Here is a 27,838-nt window from a genome sequence, read left to right on the forward strand (position 1 = left end):
TCAATGTAGGTTTTGCATTTTCTATTAGAATGGCTTCAGCGAGTTTAAGATTTTGATATTGTTGGGTACTATAGATGATGGTTGTGTTGTCATTTAGTATACCTCTGGTGATTGTTGTGTTGTGTTTGTCAAGGAGATGGGTTTTAATGGCACCTTCTCTCTTATGCATCGTCAATCTCCGTGATAAATCCGTGGTAGTCATGCCGATATATGATGATTTTAGACGCATACAATCGTCAACTGGACAGGAAAATTTATATATGACATGACTACGTTTCAGTTGTGATTCAACACTTAGTTTGATTTTATCATTAGGATCTGTAGGAATTATATTATTTTTTATTATATTCTTCATTATCAATTCATCGATTTTATAAGAGGAAGACATGAAATTACGGTAGTACAGTATAATATCCTTCTTTTTGTTGTTATTATTGTCATTATTAGTGTTGTTGTTATGGGTGTCGACATTGTTATTTTCGTTGCTATTATTTTCAGGGTTATTACAGATGCCGTTGATGTTGTTGTATCTATCATTGTTGTTATTGTTGTTGTTATTGTTATTGAATTTATTGTTAACCTGAATAATGACTTTTTCAATCTGATTTAGGTTGTAGTTATTGTTAACAAGTAATTTAGTGACACGTTTGATTTCCGATTGAGCATGTTCAACTGTTGTCGAGTGTGTAAATGCGCGATTGATGAATGATCTAATTGTGCTGATTTTATAATCTTCAGTGCACTCACTTATTCCATTTAACCCTCAAACACATTCCTGTCTACAAATGTAGACATTGCATTTTCAATCTTCGACAACTTTTTTATTTCTTATTTCATTGGGCTGAAATTTTATTTCCAAGAAAATTTTAGTTTGATCAAACGATTTTTAAAACTTCAACAAAAAATTTTTATAGGTGGCGCTACTAGATGTAAATCATCTTATTTCACTTACCTCTCTACATTTGTAGACATAACGGGGGTCAAGGTGATCGAGTGACCTTTAATACCCCTATAAAGAAGATGATCTGCTGTTTCATTTACCGTTTAGTAATAATAACTTATTCATATATTTATACATACATAATTACATTTCTGTCAGATTTCTGCCTTATGTATGTTTCTGCCGAATAGTACTTGCCAAGCAGTGAATCAATCTATTTTTTATTATCACTCGTAAACATTTTGTGTTCAGATTTTTAAAATTCTGTACTTGAATACTGCTATTACAAATTCAGAAATTAAAATGTCTAAAAAATATAGTTTAAAAGAAGCTATTACTTTTATTAATGTATCTGATAGTGAGGATGAAGTAGATAATGTTGAAGATCCTAATATTAGTGATTCTTCATCGGATCAGTCATCAGACACACAAGTTGAAGATAATTTCAATAGCGACAGTGACATTGATATTGATATGAAACTTACTACATATGATGATCTATTGCCTAGTAGCAGTGATGAAATGGAAGAAAGCGATGAAAATGAAGATGGGTCCATCAAGTTTGAAACAGTGAAGTCGCCCAATGGTATAGAGTGGACATCTTCAAAGCCAGTTTCGAGAAGACTAGCAAGAAATATAGTTAAATTTTCTCCAGGTCCAACAACAACTTTTAATGATGAATTGGAATTATTTCATTGTTTTTTAGATGAAAATATATTGCGTGTGATTTTATTAAACACAAACAGAAGAATGAAAGCCATTGGGAAGAAAAAATTTTCTTTTGAGGAATTGAAAGCTGGTATCGGTATTATGATAAGAGCAGGTGCAGATAAAGATAATTTATCATCTGTTCGTTCCCTATGGTGTCCCAAAGATTCAAGGCCATTTTACAGAATTGCAATGGCTCAAAATAGATTCAATTTATTGGTTCGTTATCTGTCACTAGATAACCGAAATACGAGAAAAGAAAGGCAAAAAAGCGATAACATGGCAGCAGTAAGAGATATTTGGGAAATGTTCCAAAACAACATTAGAAAGCATTATGTACCATCTGAATGGCTAACGGTTGATGAACAACTTTATGGTTTTAGAGGATATGCACCTGGTCGTAGTTACATGCCAAATAAACCAGCTAAGTATGGAATTAAAATATTTTGGGTTTGTGATGCTACAAATGGTTTTGCCTTGAAAGGAGAAATTTATGCTGGCAAAAAAGGAGATGATCGACAAGTAGGTCTTGCTGAAGATATGGTTTTAAAGTTGGTGGAATGCTATAAAGGAAGCGGCAGAAATATATTTATTTTACTGGTTATTCATTATGTGTGAAGCTCCTTGACATGGGATTAACTATGACTGGTACAATTATGCCTAGTAGACGGGACGTACCCAAGTGTTTTAAAAATGTAAAATCAAGAGAATTATTTTTTACTAAAGAATTATGGGAACACAGTCAGAAAGTGTTATTATTGCCATATGTCCCAAAAAAAGGTAAAAACGTTTTGATGATGTCTTCCATGCATACATCCGCATCACCATCACTTGAACGAGAAGATAAAAAATCTTTGGTTATTTTAGATTATAACAGCGGTAAAGGTGGTGTCGATCTATTAGATAGCTGTATTGAGGATTTTTCAACAAAAAGAAAAACTAATAGATATCCAATGGTATATTTCTATAATATTTTAGACATAGCGATTTACAACTCATTTATTGTTAGAAAACAGCAAGATAAGATAAACAAATTCAGGAAACAATATATGAAGACATTAGCACACAAACTTGCATATGAAAACATATGTCAACGAACCAATGACCAATCAGTGGCATTTCAAATAAGAGAAAGTTTATTGCAATATGGTTTTCCAATTCAAAATCAAGCGGTGAAAAATGCATCAAATGTAACAAGTCATCCAAAGAAGTGTCAAGAAAGAAAATGTAGAAAATCTACAAGAAATAAATGTGAAAAATGTTTTAAATACGTTTGTAGTATTCATTCAAAAAAATCTTTAGTGTGTTTGTCATGTCAAGTATAAAAAACCATCATGAACATTTTTAAACAATATACTGTTTTTTATTGTCTTTTATTTGTAATAAAAATATTTTTATATTTTGCTAAGTATTAACAGTGAATAAAAGTATTAAAAATTGCAAATTGATATACAAAATATTGAAAAATACGAAAAATATAAATAATAAAATAAAAGAAATAATGAAAAAACAAGCAGTCTACACATGTAGACAGGAGTGTGAAATGTGATTGTAGAAAGGGTGTGTGTTTGAGGGTTAAGCAGATGCATTTATTGGTATTTTTTTATGTAAACAGAAGTTGTAAAATTATGGTTGTCATGTTTAACAAGAACATCAAGGAATGGTAGAGATCTATTGGCTTCGTGTTCTATTGTGAAATTAATTTTTGACTGGTTGAAGATCATTAAGAGTTGTTGAACATAGTCTGGATTGCTATATGAGATAAAAATGTCGTCTACGTAACGTATATAGATATGTGGTTTAAGTTCCGGATGTTTTTTGAAAGTTTCGCTTTCTAAATATCCTACATAAAAATTGGCAAATAAGACACCCAGTGGCGATCCCATGGCTATTCCATCGATCTGTTGATACAATTGGCCCGTAGGACTGAAGAATGGTGCCTGCATTGTACATATTTTTTAATAGATTTTTAGGAATTTTTAATGGAGTCATATGTGAGGAATAAACAGTTTTGATGATAATGTCAATAGTTTCTTTGACTGGCACATTGGTGAACAACGATTCAACATCAAGAGAAAATCAACCATAAAACTTGTTAATGCTGAATCGTCGGTGGATTTTTTGAACAACTGTATAGAACTTGGTCTTCTTCCTAATATATATATATATATACATTTTTTATATTTATATAACATCAAGGTGAATTTGACAAATCTGATACATAGAATAGCAATATTTGTTGAAAAGTGAATTTAAGTTAAAGTAAACAATCAGTTTTTAACCAGTTGCTTAGCGATCATCATCCGAGTTGCTTTTTTGTTCATATTTATTTTAATATCTGACATTCATACATATTGCGCTCCATTGTTCTGGAAATAAAACATCTTTTGGATGAATGAACTACACATACACTTTGATATATACATTCATCCACGTGGATTAATAGCAAGTGCAGTGATCTTCAACCTCATCAAATTATAAAGAAAAAATTTTATAAAGTAAAGTTTTAATTCACAATTTAATAACAAATTAATCATTATGATTCAGGAAAATTGTGGCAAATGTATGGATGTTCATAATTATTTTAATATTGACATTTATACATTTTGTTCAATTTTTCTAAAATGAAACATCTTTTGAAAGATGCTAGAGGCTAACCTTTATGTACATGTAGTGGTGCTAAAAATCAAGGCACAAAATTAAACAGTATGTTCCAATAAATTGTTAGGTTGTTCATTGAGAAAAAAGAAAATAAATGGACGTAGTGATATAGGACGACATAAATTTTAAAAAACGTAAATGGCAAAACAAAAAAAGTTACTGTACCTGAATCAAATACTATTAATATTGTAGGGGATTAGATATATACTACAGTTATTTTAAACATTTAACATTTGTAATTAGTTTTATTATTTATTAATAATAATAACTATGTTTTAATTTATTGTTTCTGGTTATGCTTCCGAAAAAGGGAGACAAAAAAATTACTAATTAGAGATCAATTGCACTAATTCCGCACATATGCAAGATCATGCTGACCATCATAAAAGAACGACTGAAAAAGGTCATAGAGCAACATTTGCATGAAAAACAAGCAGGCTTCAGAATGGACAGAGCACGATTCAACAAATTCTGATGTTGAAACTGCTGATGGAAGATGCAAAAAGTAGCGGTCAGACAATTTACTATTGCTTTGTTGATTTTAAGAAAGCGTATGATTCTCTCTGACATGAAGGTTTGTGGGCAACATTAGAAAGTATAAGGGCATCAGAAAAGCTGGTCAAAGTACTGAAAGGGCTTTATTAAAAATCTACAAAAACTAATTGAACTAACACATGATGGTGGAAAAGATCACGGGTTGCATATCAACAAAGACAAAACGATGGTGATGATTACGGGGAAAGGCAGAACAATGCAGAATTTCAAGTAGAATCAGAAAAACTCGAACAAGTTAGGGTTAGGGTTATTTTGTGTATCTTGACAGTCTTATAACCTGTGACAACAACTGCACCAAAGAAATTGACAGGAGGATAGCAATAGCCCATGGAATGTTCGCATCATTGAAGGAAATATGGAAAAGTGGAAATATATCTATAAAAACAAAGTTGAAAATGATAAAATGTTGCGTTTTTCCGAGCTTGCTCTATGCATGTGAGACATGGAAAATAAAGAAAAGAGACCAAGACAAATTGGAAACATTTGAGATGAAGTGTTACCGAAAATTTTGGGAATCAGTTAGAGGCAGAAAGTAAAGAACGAAACCATCAGAAATTAATTTGGAAGACAAAAAAGTGTATATGACAAAGTCAGAGAAAGAAAATCGGGATTTTTTGGACACATTTGTAGAATGAGAGAAGGCAGATTGATTAAGATGGTAATAATGAGGAAAAGAGATTGGAAGAAAACAGTTGGTAGACCTGCAAAGAAATGGTTAGATGACATTACTGAATGGACTTGTGTTGGTTTTCTAAATTCAATAAAACTGGCCAATGATAGAAAAGGATTTTGGAGAGAAAAAAAGAAAAATAAATGTAAAAAGCATGCTTAGATATACACCATCGGCCTCGACGGAGGACAAAGGAGGATCATTGACAGTTTGATTGATAAAATTTTTAATTTTAATTTATTATTTAAAATTTATTACAATAAAATTCAGTGTAATAAAAAATAATGAATCTTGAGATAATTATTTTCAAAATATTTAACAAAAATATTTACATATAGCATTTATAGTTTTAATGAAAAAAATGTTTTTTAAATTTTTAATCAATCAATCAATCTTCGTTTTGCGTCCAGAGTCCCGGTTCCCCGAGGTAGGACGTTTTTTTCTTTGCCATCAACTTTTTGCGTCAAATTAGACGATCAGTTGTATCCATTTCATTTAAATTTAGAGCTTTCATGTCTTGCTCGATTGTTTGAGACCAGGACTTCTTTGGACGGCCTTTGCGCGTGTGCCAGGTACTTCAACATCTGCAAGAAAAGTTATGGGACTGTTTCTACTTCGTTTGACATGACCAAACTACCGCAGACGGTGTTGCCGGCATTTGTCCTTTATATCATCTAAACTAGCGCGACGCAGGATTTCGGTGGATTTGATGTGGTCCTTCAGACTAATTCGTTGCATCCATCGGAGCATTTTCATGTCGGTTCGTTGAAGTTGTTGTTCCAGTTTGATTGTCATTGGCCATGTTTCTGCATCATATAACAACACCGGACGTATCATAGATTTATGAAGTCTTGATCGTAGTGGTAGAGGGATGTCACGCCGCATCAATATAGAGGCAAGGAGATGCCATTTATTCCAGGCTGCACGTATGCGTGCTCGAACGGCAGCTTCAGCTGTTCCAGTACAATCCAGAACATCTCCTAGATATTGAAACGATGTGACTTTCTCTACCTTAATGGCTTCAAAAACAGTGCTATTTCGAATTTGTTGTTGTGGATTGATGCAAGCAGGACAAACAAAATTGGACACTTTAGATAAAGTACCAATTATTTTTGAACAACGTTTGTGACACCACTGGTTACACTGCTGACACTTGATTGAATTGTTACCTACACCAGCTTTACAAACTGAATAGGGCCATCGTCCAGTAGCTGTGGATTGGATGGGTTCACCAGTGTTCATTGGTTTTGCAGATGTTGACTTTGAATCCATGATCGGCGAGTCTGGTGTTCCAATCTTCAAACATTTGTCCTGCATTCTGCTCAGACGTGGCTGTTAAAACAATATCATCAGCATATATTAGATTCCGAATGTCACCAGTGTGTATCGGTTGTGTGATTTCTTCCATCACAGTTATAAATAACAGTGGACTGAGAATCAAGCCTTGGTAAACTCCAACGCGATGTCAAATGCATTTGTGTTTCCAACTGTTGTGCTGACAAGAGTCTTAGTATTTGTATACATTTCCATCACAAGTCGAACAAGATATTCTGGAATGAATTGTCGACGTAGACTCCACCTGATTGCTTCACGGGGATCTCGATCAAATGCTTTTTCAAGGTCAACAAAAATGTGTGATAGTTGTTGATGCTTTGTGAGGTACTTTTCTTGCAGTTGCCGAAGGATGTGAATTGCATCAATTGTTGATTTCCCCGCTAGGAAACCAAATTGATAATTTCTGATTGTGATGCACGACGTTAATCTTCTGTCAATGATTTTCTCGACAATTTTCAGGGAGTGTTCTAACAGACGTATACCACGATATGATGAACAGTTTAATGGATCACCTTTGCCTTTGTATAGCGGGACTGTCATGCTATAGTTCCATTCAGTCGGCATTGAGCAATTTCTCCAGATTTCACGGCAAAGTTGTAGTAACGTTTGGATACCTGCAGTACCAGATGCTTTGATAATGTCATTTGTGAGTCCAGAGGGCCCTGCTGCCTTTCCATCCTTCACAGCTTTCAGAGCTTCTGAAATCGGACCTTCGATGGGTGGAACGTCAAAGTTAACATTGATGGGATTTGTTTCGTTTAACAGACGGTTGAAGTATTCTTTCCACTGTAGCTTGATCTCATCTTGTTCAAGAACCATCTCATTTTTGTCGTTTTTGATACATGAGGCACCTACTATGTCTTTTGCTATACGATACAGAGATTTCATTTGTTCACCTTTGCTTTTAGTGAGCCACTCTCTGCACTGATCTGTCCAAGCCAGTGCAACTTGACGTCTTGCATAGTTGTTCTTCTCACGGAATTTGCAGATAAAAAATTTTTAAAATCATAATACATCATATTCTTTTGACAATATTCATTATTATTATCATGGAAAAAACATGGGCGAAGACAAAATGTACATTCAAATCACTGCTTAAACAATGTACATGAATATATGTTTATATGTTCTGTTTATACATAAAGATCAAACAATAATATAAATATAAACAAAAATATAAGAGAAAATTTTCTTTTATTAATTCAACTACCTATATTTTATATATATGTATGCAAACATATCTTCATAAAAATTCCAATTTCAACCAATCATATATATTGTTCTCTCTCAAAGACAGTCATGTCAAAACAAACATTTATACCATCATTCAAAATCTATAAACAGCATTCACAAATAGTCATCCTTCAACTCCGCTCTCCAATCGTATTTAAATTTAGCATTCATTAGAAAATCATCCAACTTTTTTTAAACTCATTCAAATTACTGCAATTAACAACATCATCATTAAAATTATTCCAAATATTAATAGTTCTATTAACAAAATAATTTTTTCTTAAGTTCGTATGGAATGTCAGTGCTGTTAGCCTCATCTCATGTCCTCTTGTTCGTCTGGTGGCTCTCAATATTTCCGGCAAGCTTCGTTGGTCCTTTTCATTCAACATGTTAAACGTCGTTATCAAATCATTTCTTATTCGTCTGTATTTTAGTGTTGGCAATTGTAAAAATCTTAATCGGTCCTCATATTTCATTCCCTCACAGTCCTTGATCATCTTTGTTGCCCTTTTCTGAACCTTTTCGATTGCTTCTGTTTCAAGAATTGTCCATGGTGACCACACACTTGCTGCGTACTCCAGCTGAGATCTAACTAAGGATTTATATAAAAACATAAAAACATTTTTATCAATATCTTCAAAATTTCTGTTTATTAAACCCAACTATGAAAATGCCTTCTTAACACTGCAATGTATATGCTCAATAAAATTCAAAGATCTTATTGATCTTTGAAATTTCAAAGATCTTTCAAGTCTTTAATTTTATCAACAAAAAGTAATGGGTGCGAGCTTATTTTATAATCATAATTATTATCTGATACAGAGCAACCAAACTTCATCACAACACATTTTTCTTTATTAAATTTCACATCATTCTGCACACACCACTCATCCAAATCATTCAAACTCCTCTGCAATACCACACTATCCCTATCTGAGTTCATAATTTTAAACAACTTTGCATCATCTGCATACATATACATCGCAACCCCATTTACATCCTGAAACAAATCAAATAAATCATCAACATACATTAAAAACAAAATTGGCCCAAGCACACTACCCTGTGGAACTCCACTCTTTACCTCACAATATCCTGACATACCATCATTCACTCTCACACGAAATGTTCTTCCATTCAAATAATTATAAACCCAAGCAACCAATTTGTCATTCAACCCACATTTGTTCAACTTAACCATTAATTTACTATGTGACACTCTATAAAATGCCTTTTAAAAATCAGTATATACTGCATTAATCCTATAACCTTTATCCACAGCCCTAGACCATTCATCCATCAATTTTAACAATGCAGGACAGCTGATTTCTCCTTGACAAACCCAAACTGTTTTGTATTCAGTAAACCACTTTCAATTAAAGGTGACATCAAAGCATCCTTTATTATAGACTCCATCAATTTACATGTCATGCATGTCAGTGCAACAGGTCTATCATTTTTAGCTTCCTTTTTATCTTCTTTTTTAAAAATGGCTGTAACAATACTCTCTTTCCATACATTAGGTATGATTTTCCATTCAAAAGACCTAATAAATAGGTATATTGTTTGGGGGTTTTTTTGTCCGGGGGGTAATTGTCCGGGAGATAATTGTCCGGGGGGTTTTTTGTCCGGGGAGTTATTTGCGTGGGGGGTATTTGTCCGGGGGGTAATTGTCCTAGAACCGTTTTTGGCACATGCTGTATCACTTTAACAACCCTATAATCCATTCCAATAAACCTCTCAGATAATATTAATACACAAAGAACATAATAAAGTTATTATGATTTTTATTAATTTTTATTGTAACAAATTTTTTATGTAAAAATGAAATTTCATTTTTGTATATATGAATATTTTAAAAATAAAATAGTATCGTTGGATTTTTTTCTGGAAGACTTTTTTTCCTGAAGACGTTTTTTCTGGAAGACTTTTTTTCTTGAAGACTTTTTTTCTTGAAAGCATTTTTTCTGGAAGACCTTTTTGAATGAAGATATTTTTACTGAAGATATTTTTTCTGAAGACATTTTTTCCTGAATGCTTTTTTTCTGGTTACCCGCGTTTTTCACAATAATTGTGTACACAGCTACAAAAATTTGAACGCAGTTAATTATGTTAATAATTATGTTAACTGTTCACCAATTATGACACAACAAACTCAAACATAACGGCAACAATGAAAAGCGTAAAACTAAATAATTTTTAGCGATCAAATAAAAATTACTTTATTAGTCCCTGTTATTTTACAAAAGTTTTTGTTAATGAGTTTGATGAGCTTGTATTATGATTTATTTGATTACTAAACGTTAGTTATTAATCTAAAGATAAAGGTACAACTTATAAATAAAGTAAAGGTACGTAGTATATGTGGGCGATAATATTTTCTTTCCAATATATGTAATTTTAATTATGTGGATGCGGTTCGATCATCGAATTAGATAGACCCTTTTTTAAATTCGCCATCTTGTCTTGTCTTGTTAAGGCCATATTTGTAGTTTCATAAAAAGAGCTAAAATGAGGGATGGTAGAAAAAGATTAAGTGGGAGTCTATATGCAAAATTGCGAAAAGACAAAGAATTGAAAAACAATACGGACTTGGATAGAACGAAGAAAATTAACAAGTTTTTTCAGTCGGCGGTCAGTGGAATTGGAGATCAATTGGAAGAACGAAATGATACTGAAGATAAGTTAGTCGATGCGTTTTTCATTAGTGCAAGACATTTCTTTGCTAAATTTGATTCTTTTATGGCGCATCATATAGAAAGATTTGGCAAATGTGGCAAAGGTAATACATCTTATCTGTCATCAACAACTGTAGAAGAGTTAGCAGCAATATTGGCAAATGCTGTACAAGACGAACTCGTCTACCAAATAAAAATTAGCAAATATTTTTCAATAATTGTTGATTCAACGCCTGACATAGCAAAAGTTGATCAACTTTCCGTTGTAATCAGATATGTTCAAAAAAGCGGAACGCCTTACGAAGCGTTTGTAGCGTTTCTACCAAACACTGGCCACAAATCGCAAGAACTATTTAACGCTGTAATTTGTTTTTTACAATCATACAACCTGGATCTTCAAAACTGTCGCGGACAATCTTACGACAACGCTTCAAACATGGCTGGCAAGTATTCAGGACTTCAGGGGCGAATCAAGAAAGTCAATCATCAAGTTTTATTTATACCATGCTCAGCTCACTCACTTAACCATGTTGGCACAAATGCAGCTAAATCCAGTGCAGAAGCTTGCAATTTTTTTTGGTTGATCCAACATGTTTACAACTTTTTCAGTGCTTCTACTGCCAGGTGGAAAGTTCTCCAAAACCACACACAGCAGAAATCTAATTCACTTAATTTGAAAAGTCTCTCCACTACCCGGTGGTCTGCTCGCGACGACGCAGTTGGAGCATTAAAACATGGGTGGAATCAGGTTATTGAATCACTACAATTTTTAAAAAAGGATTCAAACCAGAAACTCGTGCTTAGGCTAGAGAAATTACTTCTAATTTGAGTTTTCTTGAAACCGGACTTATGGTAGAATTGTGGGGTTTTGTTTTAGAATGTCTGAACAAGTCTAACGTCGAACTTCAAAAAGTAGACCTGCAGCGGATGGATTAAGATCTTTATTTCCAAACAATCTAGACGACACCTTAAATACTGAACTGTTGCATTTAAAGTCTCATTTGGCTACCTTAGACCGAAATGCAGTTTCACACACTCCAATTGATTTGTGTAAATGGATAAGATTGAATGACTTGCAGTGTGTATATTCAAATGTAGACATTGCACTTCGGATGTACACTTGTACTCCTGCTACAAACTGTTCGGCCGAGCGATCTTTTTCTTGTTTAAAGCGCGTTAAAAACTATTTGCGTTCGACAATGTCCGAAGAAAAGTTAAATTATCTTGCAATTCTATGCATTGAAAAAACAATTTTGCAAGATTTAGACATTAATTTCGTTATTGATGAAGTTGCGCGCATGAAGGCACGTCGTAAAGTTTTGAAATAACTATTATAAACTGCAATGAAAGAAAATTTATTTTTTAAAATTGATAATATTACCTTACGTGAATATTACTAAAGAATGTACTTAATAAAAATGTTTTAAAAATATTGCGTTTATATGAATTTAATTTCTAAATTTATTATAAAATTTAAAATTGGGGCGGCAAACCACGAGTGCCTCTAGGCGGCAAAAAGGTTAATCCGCCACTGATAAATAGATTCTTTTCATTCAAACAATATCTTTGCACTAATGTTACCTGGTCCAGACGATTTACATACATTCAACAATTTCAGTTTATTGAAAACAACCTGTGGTTCAAAATCAATCACATTCATTAAATTAATTGTTTCTTCACACAAAACAGTTTCCTGTGTGCAATCATTATCCCCCTTACTAGTACTATAAAAGTGGTAAAAATTCAGCCAAAACATTTGCTTTTTCAAATTCATTTCTTACAACAATCTTATTTCCCTCTTTATCAACCATACAAACTATCTATAGAAAACCTTTCCTTTCTAGTATTATTTACCTGTTTCCAAAATATCTTAGGATTAATTTTAACTAATTTACCCAAACCATTTAAATAATTAATCTTTATTAACTTGATGTCTCTTTTAACTTTGTTTCTCACCTTCTTAAAATCATCAAATATCTTATTATACCTTTACTTAATGAACTTTTTCCATAATAAATTTTTTTCTCTTATTGAATTTTAAAAAAAATTTGGTAGTTTAAGAAAATTTTTTTTTCATTTTCATTTATATACTTTACTGGTACAAATTTATTAATAGCACCTTCAATAACAGAAACAAACCTATTCCAAATCCCATTAATTATTGATTGTTTGCTATTGTCACCAACATTTATCAATGCAGGAGATAAATTTGCTTTAATAAATTGATTAATTGGCACATAATTCCCTTTATTGAAATCAAAACGCTTAATTGACTGTTTATTTTTTTCCATCTAACTAAACAGGAGAAGCTTATCATTATGTGATCACTTTTACCTATTGGAGGATTACATTTAATGTCATGAACTATATTTATTTACTGAACAAAAAGCAGATCCAATATGTTTTGCTTCTGCTGGTTTCTGAACCTGGTAGGAAAATCAATACATTGAAACAAAAAACAGTGATTTATACAATCAATGAATTTCCTCTAACTAAAAGGACTTGACCCCTCCAGAAGTTGAAACAGAATTCCAGTCTATAGATGAGACATTGAAGTCACCTAAAATTAATTTTTTACCTCCTTTGCCTATAAATGGAGGTAAGAAATATTCTAGATTTAATTTAAAAATTTATCAATATCTAAATGGTCCTAAAAATAAAAATAAGTCTTACATTTATCTGAAAACATTGAAACTTTTGTATAAGTTATAAATTAATAAATGCCCATACCTATTTATATTTTTTTAAAAAGGGTTAAATAAAAAAGAAATTATGATTAAAAAATCACAAGAAATGCTGGAAATTGTTTAATGTTGGTGTGAAGAATGTTCAATTAATAGGTGAAGTTGACCAGATGTACCGATATGATAACATGACTCTCAGTAAAAACGTTTTAAAATTAATAACAACAGATTTCAATTAAGAAATATTTAAATGTTTAAAAATTAACGAAAAATTATTATAAAAGAAAGATTTAGAAAAGCAAAAAAGTCATTAAAAACCAGATGTTTAATAGAAATTCAAATAAAAAATAAATATATTAAAAAGTCATTCTCTGTAAGTGAAAATATAATTTTTTAAATAAGTAAAAAATTTCACTGGCTCTAAGGCCTGAAGTGAATTAGCTTATGATATTTTGAACGAATTTTCAACTGACTATTGTTTTTGGCCAAATGAAAAGAACGAACATCTATATACATTTTTGTTATCAATCTCAATAAAGAAAAAAAAGATTATTTATGTTATCTGCACTTTCAATGATATGATCTTTAAGGTTTAATAGATATTTATTCGCCAACTCACTGAAAACACTTGATAAACAATTGTTCTATTCATTTTAGACCAGTCTGTCGCCATTTTCAAGTGTCTTTCAATGACACGGCAAATCTGATTGACAAATATGAATTAGTCAAAAAATATATATTAGGTAATATGTTATATAAAATGAAGAAATTAAATTAAAGATTAAATTAAAGAAATTAAAGATCTATATTTTTCCAGCATGCAAATAAAAATAAACCTGAAAAAATTTATTTTCTGACCTGAACAACATGAACAACACCACAGGATGGGAAAACTAGACCACCATTGTGTTTTAGTATCAGAAGCTGTTGGCGTAACTTGTCCTTTCATATCAAAGAGTGCTAATCTATACTTGTTACAATCTATTGTTTTGGTAACTTTTCTAACAACCCATCCAGCAATATACACTACTGCACTGTCCATGACAGTGTACATGGTATTAGATGGATTTTCAATGACAGTGAACATGGTATCTGATGCATTGTCAACGAGAGTGGACATGGTATTAAATGTCACGATTTGTGGATCTAAAGACGTCTCTTCAAAAATATCTTAAAACTGATCCTCTGGAATTTAAAATTCTGATTCAACTATAATTTGTTCCTGTACATTCCCTTAAAAATTATAAAACAACATATGTATAGCCTCTTTTAAAGCAACTGTATAAATAGAACATATTTGAATAATCTGTTTTTCCAGGGACAATACCACATCTATAATATACTTTTTTGCATATAGATTCCAGTTGCTGGACATTTGGATTATCATTGCTTCTCCCTATAATATATAAAATTAAAGTCACTTTTGTCAAATAATCACTTTTGTTCATTTTCTAACCTACACTTTGAATGAAATTGAAAAATAACTCAAGATGGTCTTGGCTGAATTTGTATGTCAGAACATATTTTTGAGTTTGAAGCAATGATGTGGCTAAATTTATTATGGTTTCTATGTTTACAACCATCCCAAGAACACATATATTCTTTGAGTTTAAAAGATATAACAATTAGTAAGTATATTTTCATCAAACGTTGTAAGATATATATTTACCTATTGGTTTGATATAAAAATTTTCCTTCGACAGTTTTTAATGATAACAAATTCTCTTTCAGTGACATTAAGTTTGATGCTATGTCATTAAATGATGTCATTGATAAACCACGTCTGAAATATTTACAGTAAATGTTCTTACTATTCATTATGTCAAACAATGTATCCATTTTTTCCAGGAATTGCACAGTTGCTTCACAATCTCTAAATTCTTCACAGTTACATCGAAGGCTTTAGCCATAGAACTACTCAATGTGTGAGCCGCTAATTTAACCTGAAGTTATGTAAGTCATTTTTATAATTATAAAATCTATTTGTTTGGTGATTTATTTTTTAATACATGTACGTACATACTCAAAAAATATTGTTGAATATGTACAGAAAGTATAAATTATACTAAATGGTACCTTCATTTTTTGATTATTATAATTAACATGTTGGTCAGTTAATTTGTTTGCCAATTTGAAGCCAGTCGTGTACTGTGCAAATTGTAATTTGCATATGTATTCCCATTTAGTTAAACCACCATTTGATTCTAAAATTTTTTTTATCAGCCCATATGTTATGGACAAGTTTCAACATGTGACAGGCATCAAATATTACATAAATTTCTCTATTAGTTGATGGTAATTTAAAAGATGGTTTGACAAAGGTAGGCAAATCAAAGACACACCCAAGTTTTATGCACATAACAAGGTTTGTTCGTAGCCATCCATCACCAGCGTCACTACCTGAATTTGTACAATAAAAATATTCAAGTAACATTGATAAAATAACTTTTAAAAATCTAAAAAACAAAACAGAAATTGTAAAAAGTTTTAACAAAAATTATACTTTCAATCCAATCTCTTCTAAAGCCTCGAGTGCATTCAATACAAGAACTTGTTGCGTAGTTGCTGACATGCTTTTGAACAGAAAGCAAGCAAGGGGATACTTCCATGAACCTGACGTACCAACTATCCTACCAACAACTTACGTACTACACATCCAATTCATTGGATGTGTAGTAACTAAAATAAAAAAATAAATTGTGTGTAATTGTGTGTAAAAAAAAATTGGATGTGTGAAACTAAAATAAAAAATAAATATTAACTGTAGCGCATGCAACAGTAATATATCAATCTAAGTAAATTTTATATTTAAACAAACATTTTGGTTCATCAGTTGAGTTTGTCTCCATCATTAATGGTGATTGCATTTCAGATAGAGTATCTGCTTATCATTTGATAAAAGCTGAAAATGATAAATATTCAATATACTTGATTATGTGATATGAAGGAACAAATATATAATTAATATACTAACTATAATGTGTTAGTGTCATGCAATTAATTAATTCATTAGTGATTCATTTTTTATGATGCATTGATAATTAGTTATTTTTTAAATTTAATCTTAATGTTAGTTTAATTTTTTCAAACTTTTTGAATTAGAAATTTTTCATTAGTTACAGAAAGAAGAAAACGTTTGGAAGTACTGTAGGAACTGAAGTTTTTGTAAGCAGCATTTTAGAATCTACTTTGTAAAAGCATTCTTGTAAAAAATGCGTGCTGCAGATAAAGATATTTTTTACTACAATAATGTGTAATATGATTTTTTTATATTCACTTGCCACTGTATTCTTTGACTCTCATTTTTTGGTAGTCTGTTCGGTTTTATTATTGAGAAAAAAGCTTAACTATTTTAAATTAAAATTTTATTATTATTATACACACATAACTATGTAAAGTTACGCCAATATCTTTATAAGACCGATGACATTGAGATATTGAGCACATGGGCATGGTTATACTTAATGTATATAAAATAATTAAATAAATAAGAAAAAAATTATTTAAATGTTATGTTATAAAAAACGAAAATTTCGTATAGACGATTAAGTTTAAAAAAGTAAAACATGAAATGTCAACTACAACGAAGAAATGTTTACGCTCCAAAATTATGTTCTCTTTATTCCACAGAACTAAAAAATTATTTGCCAGGAAATAATTCTTGTGCCATATCCACAATATCCATGGGTATGTCTCCTGCAAAAACTGACTCGCACTTCCTCGTAGTGCAGGAGTGAACATCTTTTTTGAAGACTGAGATGGCGAAAGCGAGCGGTGTTTTTAATGAATAACATTTTATGGGGTAAGTAGAGCAGTGTTGCATGAAATACATTCAGTTTCAAGATGTATAAGTGACGCGTTACGTATTTTTGAAATGGTGATTTTTGGCGATTTTTTAACTATCTCGTTACCGGTGACGCAAATTTAGAAATGTGTGGGTGACGCGTTCAATCCAATATTTGGGGGTGTGCACGAAACGGGAAAAAGTTTTGTTTTATATGATATTTTAGAGGATGAAATTGTCTATTAGAATATACAAGTGTTTTTGAAATGCACATATAAATGGATTCTTAGCGATTTTTTTAACTTTCTCGTTACCGTTGATATATTAAAATATAACGATTTGATGATTGAGTTTTTTTTTACAATTTTTAATCTGAATACAGTTAAAATGTTATAAATAACAAGTAAGAAACAATAATAAATATTTTTTCATTTCATAAAACTTTTAAATATTTTTTATTTAATCGGTTTTTTCATAATCAGCCTTTTACATATGCTTCACCGTCGCTGGGTTCGAACCGTCGCGAGCATTACCTTCGTTAAAGTCTAATCTAAAGGTTTACAATGAAGTTTGCAAACTTTTTAAAATGTGTACTATACTATAGTTTTGTTCAAATGTAATTGTAAATTAAATGTTTTTATAAAATAATAAATAACTATAACTTTATATTTATAATGATATTTTGTAATAATTGTGAGTTGGATAATGTCAGGTTTAGGTTGGGGTAGGGAACTTTTGTTGACTTTAGAATTTAGTGATCTCTCCTGGTTGTTAAACTGTTAACTGTGTGTAGATGTAAGTAAAGAGATGCTTACAGAACAATGAATGGTTCATGCATATAACTAGAATAAATTTGCTCACTTTTACTTTTAGGAGCTTACTTTCGGAGGAAAGTTGGAGGGTGATTTTTTATCGTTTGAGTCAAAAGTTACAATCGTATATTTACTAATTACAGAATATTGCTTTTGTTTAATTTTAAAATGTTAAAATTTTAATTTTTTTCAAATTGTTGTTCATTATGGTAATTAATTACTTTTATTTTCTATATTGACAAAAAAATAAAATTGACATTACCTAAAATTATTAAAAGTTGAAAAAATTGAGGTTCTTTGCATGTCCCAGCTTCAAACCATTAATGTTGTACATATATTGGTAAATAGGCCTCCCCTTGGGTTCATGCATACCTTCCCTAACAGGAATGCACCAAAGTTAGGCCCCGGCCAAAAACCGGCTTTTTTTTCAGGGCCGGATTTAAGTGTCTATCAACATTTAAAAATGTTATAAATAGAAAAAAAAATTTCATTGAATTCAATTAATTCATCTGAAAAGCTGTGGAAGCTGAAAAGCAATGTTCATCGAAAAAATTTTAACAGATTGTCGCCACACAGTTAGACCACCAATCTCAAGCCAGTACAGATTGGAGTACATACAAAACCGTTTTGATAAACGCTGCAACTACAGTTTGTGGGAAAACTGGTGCAAAACGTCAGCATGAATGGGACACTTGGTGGTGGCATGACAGTGTACAAAATGCAATAGCTGAAAAGAAACTTGCATACAAGCAATGGCAAAAATCAATGTCTGTTGATGACCATAATCTTTTCCATGAGAACAACTATGCAAGACGTCAAGTTGCTCTGGCTCGGACAGATCATGCAGAGAGTGGCTTTGTCGTTTTTGAATAGCCTTCGGTGTTGTTGCTTAACAGCGAAGAAATCAATTTGCGTAGCTGATGGTCCACTTTTGTATGTTATGAGATGTACCAATCTCTTGCCATCTTCATTCCGTTCTCCATAGCCAAAACCGCCATGTACGTACCATCTGTTTTCTCTCCAACGTGGCCATTGAGATCGCCCCCAATCAGGATTGTTTCAGATTTTGGTATTATTGAGATGGTGTCAGAGAATGCAGCCCAGAAGTCATTTTTCATCAATTCTGATTCGCCTGTCTGTGGTCCGTACTGCGTATGCAAAAAAAATAATCATTGTTTGCTTTTCTATGCGAAGCTTGATCCACATGAGACGTGAATTAATCCTTTTAATATCCAGTACTTCTTGGGCTAGCGGTTCTCTGACAAAAATTCCAACACCATTTTTGGCCATCTTTTGACCATTCCAGAATAGTTTATATTTTTCTTTGTCTGAGTTGACATGACAGACACCATTCGATTTCCATCGGGTTTCCTGAAGGCAGCAGATGTCAATCCTATTTATTTATATGACAGTGGTAAAAACAAAGTTTTATTATAGTTTAGGATTGAAATTAATTCTCACATTTTTTTTTACTAGCAATTTCTCGTTCTCAAAATAATTTTTTTGTCTAAGTTAATTATTACTTTATTCATTCTTTTTTTTAAGATATTACTTTTGCTAAATCATATTAGTTTATTGTTTTCATCACTTTCCTCTTACAGGTCCTTGTTTGTTTGTTTATTTATTTATTTTAATAAATTTTAACAAAAATTTTATGATTCAGTCATTAAATGCTACATTGAATTATTTTTTGCAGATCTTGATAAAATTTGGATTGTGATTTTTGTCAGAATTGTAAACTATGGGTAAGTACATAACGCAAGAAACATTTGATAATGTAGTGTGGGAAAACATTAAAGAATTTGAAATGAGTTCCAAAGAAGCAGTAAAAGATGCTGTCGAACAATTTTTAGCTCAAGTCAGTGTTTTTTAACATAACATAATGATAACTTAACATATGGCTTTGTACATAATATTTAAGAAATGTTAAAGTTTTCAAAACTAAAAATAAATGATTGTCATCAAATCATTTATTACATTCATGATTGTACAGATCAAATACAATTTTAAATCTTCTGACAACTTCAAGCAATTTACAAAGCCGGTAGACTTTTATACACTCTTCCAATGTTCAAAGAAATCAACTTACAACAAGCTTATATGAATACATGCTAATCGATGCATCATATGCAACGCATGCTATAGGCGGTGATTCTTTCACCGTATTTGAACCCAGTCACTGCATGCTGCCCAAAGTTACTTAATTTTTTTTAGATACTCATGTTTTTTAATGGGATTATTATTTGAGAATTTTTACTTTTTCAGTGTACTCAAATTAAAGCTAACTTGGCTTAGATGCTACATTATGTGTTATGCTATGTTTGTTTAGCCTAACCTCTTCGCATTTTTAAATTATTTGGTTCAAATTTCAGAAATTTATATACCTTTTCCAATGGTGTAGTATTTAATCTAAATTAAGTTAAAAATTCCATTAACCAACTTGTGAATGTAATTAGTGAGTTAAACTATTCAATAAATATGTATGAAAATTAACAGTAATTGTTTTATTAAACAAAGTGATTAATTACTTAACAAATTTTTGTGACAGGGTGTTGACTTGAGCAAAGTATTGAAAGATGCTAAATACTATGAAAACCAAAATGATGATTCAATAAAGATGGAAGTTCAGACCATTATGGATACCCTTAAAAATGCAAATCAAAATTTTAATGATGCATCATTAACAAAAACATTATGCAACTTTAAAAATATTTGTGACACTGGTTTACCAGAAAGATGTTTATTTTCAGAACTTGGTGCCTGTAAAATACTAATGCAGCTGATAAGTTTTGCAAGTAAACAAGTTCTGCTGGATGCATTACTAGAAACCTTTGCAGCATATGTCAATCAGCAGCCAGATGTTGTGGATGAAGATGATATAAAGGTGTTCATATCCCTCTTTCAAGGATCATGCCAAAATATCGTAGATAGTGTTTCGTGTTCTGAAGTGTTTAAAAATGTCTTGGTTAGATGTAACAGGCTGACTGACATTTTCACAAAATTTATGTATATACATGAAAAGAATAAATGTTTTCTCATGTCACAAAATTTGCATTCCATCTTACTGCAACTTCTAAATTTTTTGAACAGGTTTTTGATTTGAATTTATATGCCTATTTTCTGTTTTGTCTAAGCTAACGTTTTACAGCTGTTATAAAAGACCTTATTATTACAGTTGGGAAATAATTTCTTTGTTCCTGGATGAAACTTGCAATTTGGTAACACACGTTTGCAGGGTGCTATGTGCTCTTGTGCGAGATGATGATGTCCGCGTTCCATTTGGCCAATCTTATCAACATGCCTTAAGTATTTGCAAAGACTGTCTGGCTATTCAAATTCTTCTTAATTCATTACAGAGTTTGTAGTTGACTATAATTTATACGTTTTCTTTAGCTAAAAAAGTGTAAAATTATTCATTAATCCCAGCATGGAAGAGTGATGAAAAAGTTTGCAGTGAGATATTTGTGTGTCTGAGCACCTTGTGTGTCTGTGAAGATATATGTATGCAAGTATCTGAAGCAAATGGAATTATTCTTGTTTTTGACGTATTTGTCAATAGACTGAACACAAACAAAAAATCGCACCTCATCAAGTCTGGTTTGCAGGTTAACATTTAACTTTTTCTTCCAATTTTTAAATAAGTATAAAATGATGCCAAACATTATAAAAATGTGTTTACGTTAAAAATTGTATTTCGAGCAAATTCGGTCAAATCAAAGCACTTTTACATCTTCTATATTAGTTAAAGTGATTGATTTCAATATATCTTTATGATTCTATTGTACTTCAGGTTGTGTTGATGAATTAATTGAGGAAAATACAAATTAACAATAAATAGCGCCTCTGACACTACGCATAAGGTGCCGAACAAATGACATTATTATTTTTATTACTATTATTATTATTACTACTTCCTGAGTGAGAAAATCATAAACTGTTTTATAAAAATTTAAGTTTGATGAAATAACTTCAAAAGCACCATAATATTAATACAATAAAACATTATCAGAATGTTAAGAAATACAGAATCAAAAAACGAACAAATTTCACCCTATTTATTTTGAAATTTATGGTTATTTTTAAACAATGTTTGCATAAATAATACGACTAAACTTTTAAAAATTATTTTTTTTTGTACATTTAATACAAAGGTTAAACCAAATAGGTGTATTGTAAAAATATCAACAAATGTTAATCATTATTTTAAAATTAGTTGAAAATTTGAACACAATTTTAAAACAAAATGTAAAACACTTTTTAATGATATAAAAATTAAATAATATTTGCAAAATATACGGCATAAATTTAGAAAAATTTATCTAATGACCAAACTTTTTCACTAAAATTACATGATGTCAGTTTTTTAAAAACAAAATCATGTGTCATAAACATATTAACTTTGGCCTAAAATCAATGAAATAAGCGTTACTTTTTCTAAATTTGAAATTAAATAAATGATAAGCCGAAATTAATTTATAGATTAATTGATTTGCCTGTTATCAAATATATCAACTCATTTTAAACAATCAACAATGAATTATAAAAACAAAGAAAACAAATTTTTTAAAAACCAATCTCTTATATGTAACTAATTATTTATAACCATTTTAAAGAACGTCTAAAACTGTGAGACGGCTGTGCAAATAAAAAAACGACCTCGCACTTTTTAATATATATTTATTTATTTACATAATTAATTAAATAAAATATTTCGACCTGAAATATGATTTGAATCAATTAATCCATGCATTGTCATTGAAAATGAGCAAGTATATAAAATTTTAGCTCAATCGGACAATGAAACGTCGATAATCAAAATATCGATGACGAGTTTGCAAACAAACAAATATAATCATGAAGTTAATATATGCCTGATAATAATGTTGAACAGTATTATACGTGGTTTTATTAATGCAGTAAAACGCTAACAATTGATAACATACAGATTTCTTTACTTTGAGGTGTTTTTTATCCTTCCATTCAAGTTAAATTTTGTTTTCCTTTATCAATTAATAAAATAACATACAATTTACAGCTTTTAAAATGCTTGTGCGGTAGCGACAAAATAAAGCGTCAAATTATGGAATATGATGGAGGTGCTCAAATGGTTGTGGAACTGATGGAACAAAATATATCGAACCCGGACATTTGTGAAATAGCTTGCTTATTAATAGCAAGTCTCGCGTTAAGACATGCTGAACATGGACGCAAAATGGTTCAAGAATGCAATGCTCAGCATGTTATATGTAAAGCAATGGTAAAACATTTGCAGGCAGCTCCTGTTCAGGTTAAATATTTGTTTCTTTTATTATTGAGTGTTTTTCGTTATCAAATGAAAATCAGCCATAAACATGCATGTTAACGAAGATAGAAAGTGTTAGGACTGTCAGGGTAAGATTTATTGAAGCACTAAGCTATGTAGGATTTGAGTTTTTTATTAGTTTTATAAGTTAATATATCATCAGTGGCAGATCTATGGAAGACCGGTGTGTTTGGGTATTAAAAGTCATTGTTTTAACGAAAAAAGTGCTATTTTGACGAAAATATGACGTTATAAGCAAAAAAAGTCAAAATTTTGGCCTCCCGGTCAAGTTGGAAACATAATGAAACATTTTTGGAAAATTCCCTCCTTTCAGTGAAAATTTTAGTAGATTTTGACTTCCCCGCTAAAGTTGTCTAGATCCACTGTATATCACATTTCGGCCTAAAGTATGATTTTTAGATGTCTGTAACATTGCGTTCGGTTTCGACAGAAAAGATGGTAATTCCTAGGACTTTTGAATTATTTTTGAAAAAAGCCAACAGCACTACTAAACTTAGTGTGGATAAAGAAAATTAATATATTACAGAAATTCATCAGATTTTTTTGAAATGTATGACCTGATTCTTAATTTCGAAATTCGTTTATACACGTTGCTAGAAAAAGATGAAACTGCCCTAAGTTCCAAGTAATTCAAGGAAATTACCGTTTTGAGAAAAACGAAATGTTTCATTTTTTCTAAAAGTTAAGCCATGTCTGCAATAGTGATTATGACTGCCACAACTTGTTCAAGAATATTTTTCTAGTTCTATAATTTATAATTCATATGTTTTGTCAGCGGGCAATCAATAGTTGATCCACGTTTGCTTTTTAAACTATGTCAATGATGCAGTTCTATGGTGTATAGAGTTTTGTATCATATTGTTTACTGTGCTAATCACAAAATCTATCAGATGATATAGCGTAGAAGAACTTTAAAAAAGTTTACACACAAAATATTATACATTACTAATTGCTAACTATTCTCTCTTCAATCTTTTTCACCATAAGCCTATTTTTGATAGAACATGCTTTTTAAACAATATCTCTCTGGATTTGCAAAAGCTTGCCCAATTTTTCAAATGAACCAGACTGAGGGACCTTCTTTTACCCAGTGTAATATCTTTTCTTAAATTATATTACTATAATCCAACATCATTCGGTTTTTTGATTCCATAATTCCAAATTATCTTATGCTACTAACCAGTTTATATTTTTGCCCTTCATTGAAGTAGATTAAATTGAATGGATATGTCACGTTCTGTATTAGAAATGAGTTCTACATTCTGCAACAGCAGTTGCATTGCTAGAAACATTTTTCACAAATATAGATTTATTATTTACGCTTGCTCTTGTGTAACGATTTGCTTCTTTTTCCTCTTTTCAGTTCCATTTTTATAATTTATGGTTGACATTTTGCAACTTGTGTATAAAATATTCAGCAGAAAAGTAAAGCGATTCTATTTTTAAAAACAGTGCTAATAATTTTAATAAAGAAAATACGCATAATTATACTGAATTATGCAATGGACTCTGTTGAATAATCTTTTAGAGCTATCACAAGAGTGGGACCCCAAGTTACAGCTTGTTTAACTTAAACGCAATCCCATCAATGACGACTCTAAGTAAGTGAAAACAGGTAAAAGAATTTGAAAGAATATTCCAAAAATAATGACTAGTATAAGCAAAAGCAGAAAGTTATTTATTGAGCGGCATTATAATTACATAGAGCTTTGATTAATATGTCCACGCTTGAGATTTTAATTTGATGACACGTTTTTTAATGAAAAATATTAACAATTGCATGAAAAAAATTACCTTTCACTGTGTACGCTCATACTAGGGCTTTTAAATTGTCGTTTTTTTAGTGAAAATGAAAAATATATTGGATGCATGAAGAACATTCAAAAATATTTTTTATGTTACAATTTTTTATTATGAAAACTAAAACATGCTTAACAGATATTAATTTTATCTAATCGACAGCGAGCTTGTGGAATGGCGATTCGCAACGTGATCAGCAGAAATGAAAATTTAATAGATTGTTTCCTCGAATTGGATGTAGAAATACTGTTGAGAAAAGCTTTAGAAATTCACAAAGAAAAATGTAGAGATGAGATTGTGTATGCATTGAGAGATCTGCGTTGTAGTGTACAACTTAGAGAAATGTGGACTGGTACAGGAAAAAATTTGAATCAATGAATGAAACACTTTTATATTATGTTAATATAAATTATTATTTTTGTTTTTTGTGCCGATACTTAAAAAATTTCAGTTTCATTATTTACATTATTTACGCTTATTTACATTAAAATTAACATTTTTTCAAAGTTATGACAACCGGTTTTGTTTATTGGAATGGTAATGAAACGTTTTTTGAAAAAAAAACTTAAACAAATTATTTCTTCACTCTAAGTGTCGACAAATGTTTCAAACTGTTATGAAATCAATAAAAAACTATGTTGTTTTTACGCTTTTTCTTGAAACGGATTTATTAATTTTTACATTTTTTTTGAGTTATGGAAACCGTCTTGTATTTGCACACGATAACAAAACGTTAACATGAAAAATGTTATTGCAAGTTTTTTGTTTTAAATATAAACATAAATTGACATAAATTAAATATAAAAATAAATTGACAATAAAATGAAGTAATGACGTCGTGTTGATTTTTTAATTTACTGTATTCTCAATCAATCAATCAATAAACTGAAATGTTGAATGTAAATCGTCTGGACCAGGTAACATTAGTGCAAAGATAAAGAATCTATTTATGATTTCTTAAGTTCATTATTTAATAGGTCTTTTGAATGGAAAATCATGCCTAATGTATGGAAAGAGAGTATTGTTACAGCCATTTTTAAAAAAGAAGATAAAAAGGAAGCTAAAAATGATAGACCTGTTGCACTGACATGCATGACATGTAAATTGATGGAGTCTATAATAAAGGATGCTTTGATGTCACATTTAATTGAAAGTGGTTTACTGAATACAAAACAGTTTGGGTTTGTCAAGGAGAAATCAGCTGTCCTGCATTGTTAAAATTGATAGATGAATGGTCTAGGGCTGTGGATAGAGGTTATGGGATTAATGCAGTATATACTGATTTTGAAAAGGCATTTTATAGAGTGTCACATAGTAAATTAATGGTTGAGTTGAATAAATGTAGGTTGAATGACAAATTGGTTGCTTGGGTTTATAATTATTTGGATGGAAGGACATTTCGTGTGACAGTGAATGATGGTATGTCAAGATATTGTGAGGTAAAGAGTGGAGTTCCACAGGGTAGTGTGCTTGGGCCAATTTTGTATCTAATGTATGTTAATGATTTATTTGATTTGCTTCAGGATGTAAATTGGGCTGTGATGTATATGTATGCAGATGGTGCAAAGTTGTTTAAATTATGAACTCAGATAGGGATAGTGTGGTATTTCAGAGGAGTTTGAATGATTTGGATGAGTGGTGTGTGCAGAATGATGTGAAATTTAATAAAGAAAAATGTGTTGTGATGAAGTTTTGTTGTTCTGTATCAGATAATAATTATGATTATAAAATAGTATACCACATTACTGTTTTGAATTATAATAATAAAATAAAAAAAAGATTTATGTGGCTTGTTATCTAGTTCTAATTAAAATTAACCCATTATTATTTGTTGTTGATGAAACAAGAAAATTTCGATGCCAGTACAAACGTCGATTTTTTAAAATACACGAACGGACATACTGACATTGAAATTTTTGAGTTTATTTGAACATTAATTAACGATAGCTAAAAAAATAAAAAGTCAAAATATAATGTAACATTTTTAAAACTTTTAAGCAAATGATATTATAAAATCAAAATGGATTAAATAACAAATGATTCCAAACGTTATTTTATCAATAATTGCATTTCTGCATTTTTATCAATAATTGCATTTATATATATATATATATATATATATATATTTACCTCTGAAATAATATATATATATATATATATATATATATATATATATATATATATATATATATACACAACGATCCTTGATTATGAACCCGATCCAGTTCGCCTTAAAATTAAAGAAGCCCTTCATATCAACAAGCATAAACCCTCACTCAATAAACAATATAACAGCTTTGATCACACTTTGCAATTGTTTTCTCAATATCACGATCTCACACCTACTGTTGCCGTTGGGGTTGATCCACAGGATCTGCGTGTACCACAACGATATGAATATCATCCTACGTTGAATACATTTCAACCCATCAACACGCAGTTTGTGACCCAGCGTCATCCGACAACCGTCATCGCGTCGTTGGATGTATTATGTGATACCTAATACTTGATCTATACATCGATATGTATCTTGCATGTACATATATGTATTTATATTTAACTATGTATCCGTAGGTCTGATGTGGAAACTCGTATCACACATATTCAACCGCAATAGTTGTATTCACAACGCATACACAGCAATATTATATATCT

General features: G+C 30.8%; 4 protein-coding genes across 4 annotated transcripts; 2 read left to right on the top strand and 2 right to left on the bottom strand.

Annotated features, from left to right (window-relative positions):
• Positions 1-11,820: 11,820 nt before the first annotated feature.
• HELRODRAFT_87923 (hypothetical protein) lies at positions 11,821-12,108 on the top strand (the record flags this gene model as incomplete). Its single annotated transcript, XM_009029639.1, has 1 exon — positions 11,821-12,108. A coding segment is annotated over one exon (288 nt), but the record flags the coding sequence as incomplete, so codon positions are not given.
• A 1,164-nt stretch (positions 12,109-13,272) lies between these two features.
• HELRODRAFT_180334 (hypothetical protein) lies at positions 13,273-14,584 on the bottom strand (the record flags this gene model as incomplete). Its single annotated transcript, XM_009029654.1, has 2 exons — positions 13,273-13,367; positions 14,323-14,584. The coding sequence occupies 2 exons, from the start codon at positions 14,582-14,584 to the stop codon at positions 13,273-13,275; spliced, it is 357 nt and encodes a 118-aa protein (XP_009027902.1).
• Positions 14,585-16,737: 2,153 nt separating this feature from the next.
• Positions 16,738-19,350, bottom strand: HELRODRAFT_180335 (hypothetical protein; the record flags this gene model as incomplete). The annotated part of the gene is made up of 5 exons (XM_009029655.1): positions 16,738-16,778; positions 17,031-17,217; positions 18,130-18,210; positions 18,433-18,507; positions 19,210-19,350. The coding sequence occupies 5 exons, from the start codon at positions 19,348-19,350 to the stop codon at positions 16,738-16,740; spliced, it is 525 nt and encodes a 174-aa protein (XP_009027903.1).
• A 451-nt stretch (positions 19,351-19,801) lies between these two features.
• On the top strand, positions 19,802-25,561 carry HELRODRAFT_87912 (hypothetical protein; the record flags this gene model as incomplete). The annotated part of the gene is made up of 6 exons (XM_009029636.1): positions 19,802-19,918; positions 20,609-21,007; positions 21,195-21,417; positions 21,487-21,665; positions 23,096-23,347; positions 25,346-25,561. The coding sequence occupies 6 exons, from the start codon at positions 19,802-19,804 to the stop codon at positions 25,559-25,561; spliced, it is 1,386 nt and encodes a 461-aa protein (XP_009027884.1).
• Between the last annotated feature and the right edge of the window lie 2,277 nt (positions 25,562-27,838).

The sequence above is a fragment of the Helobdella robusta genome, assembly GCF_000326865.2.
Source record: "Helobdella robusta unplaced genomic scaffold HELROscaffold_61, whole genome shotgun sequence".
Classification (NCBI taxonomy): domain Eukaryota; kingdom Metazoa; phylum Annelida; class Clitellata; order Rhynchobdellida; family Glossiphoniidae; genus Helobdella; species Helobdella robusta.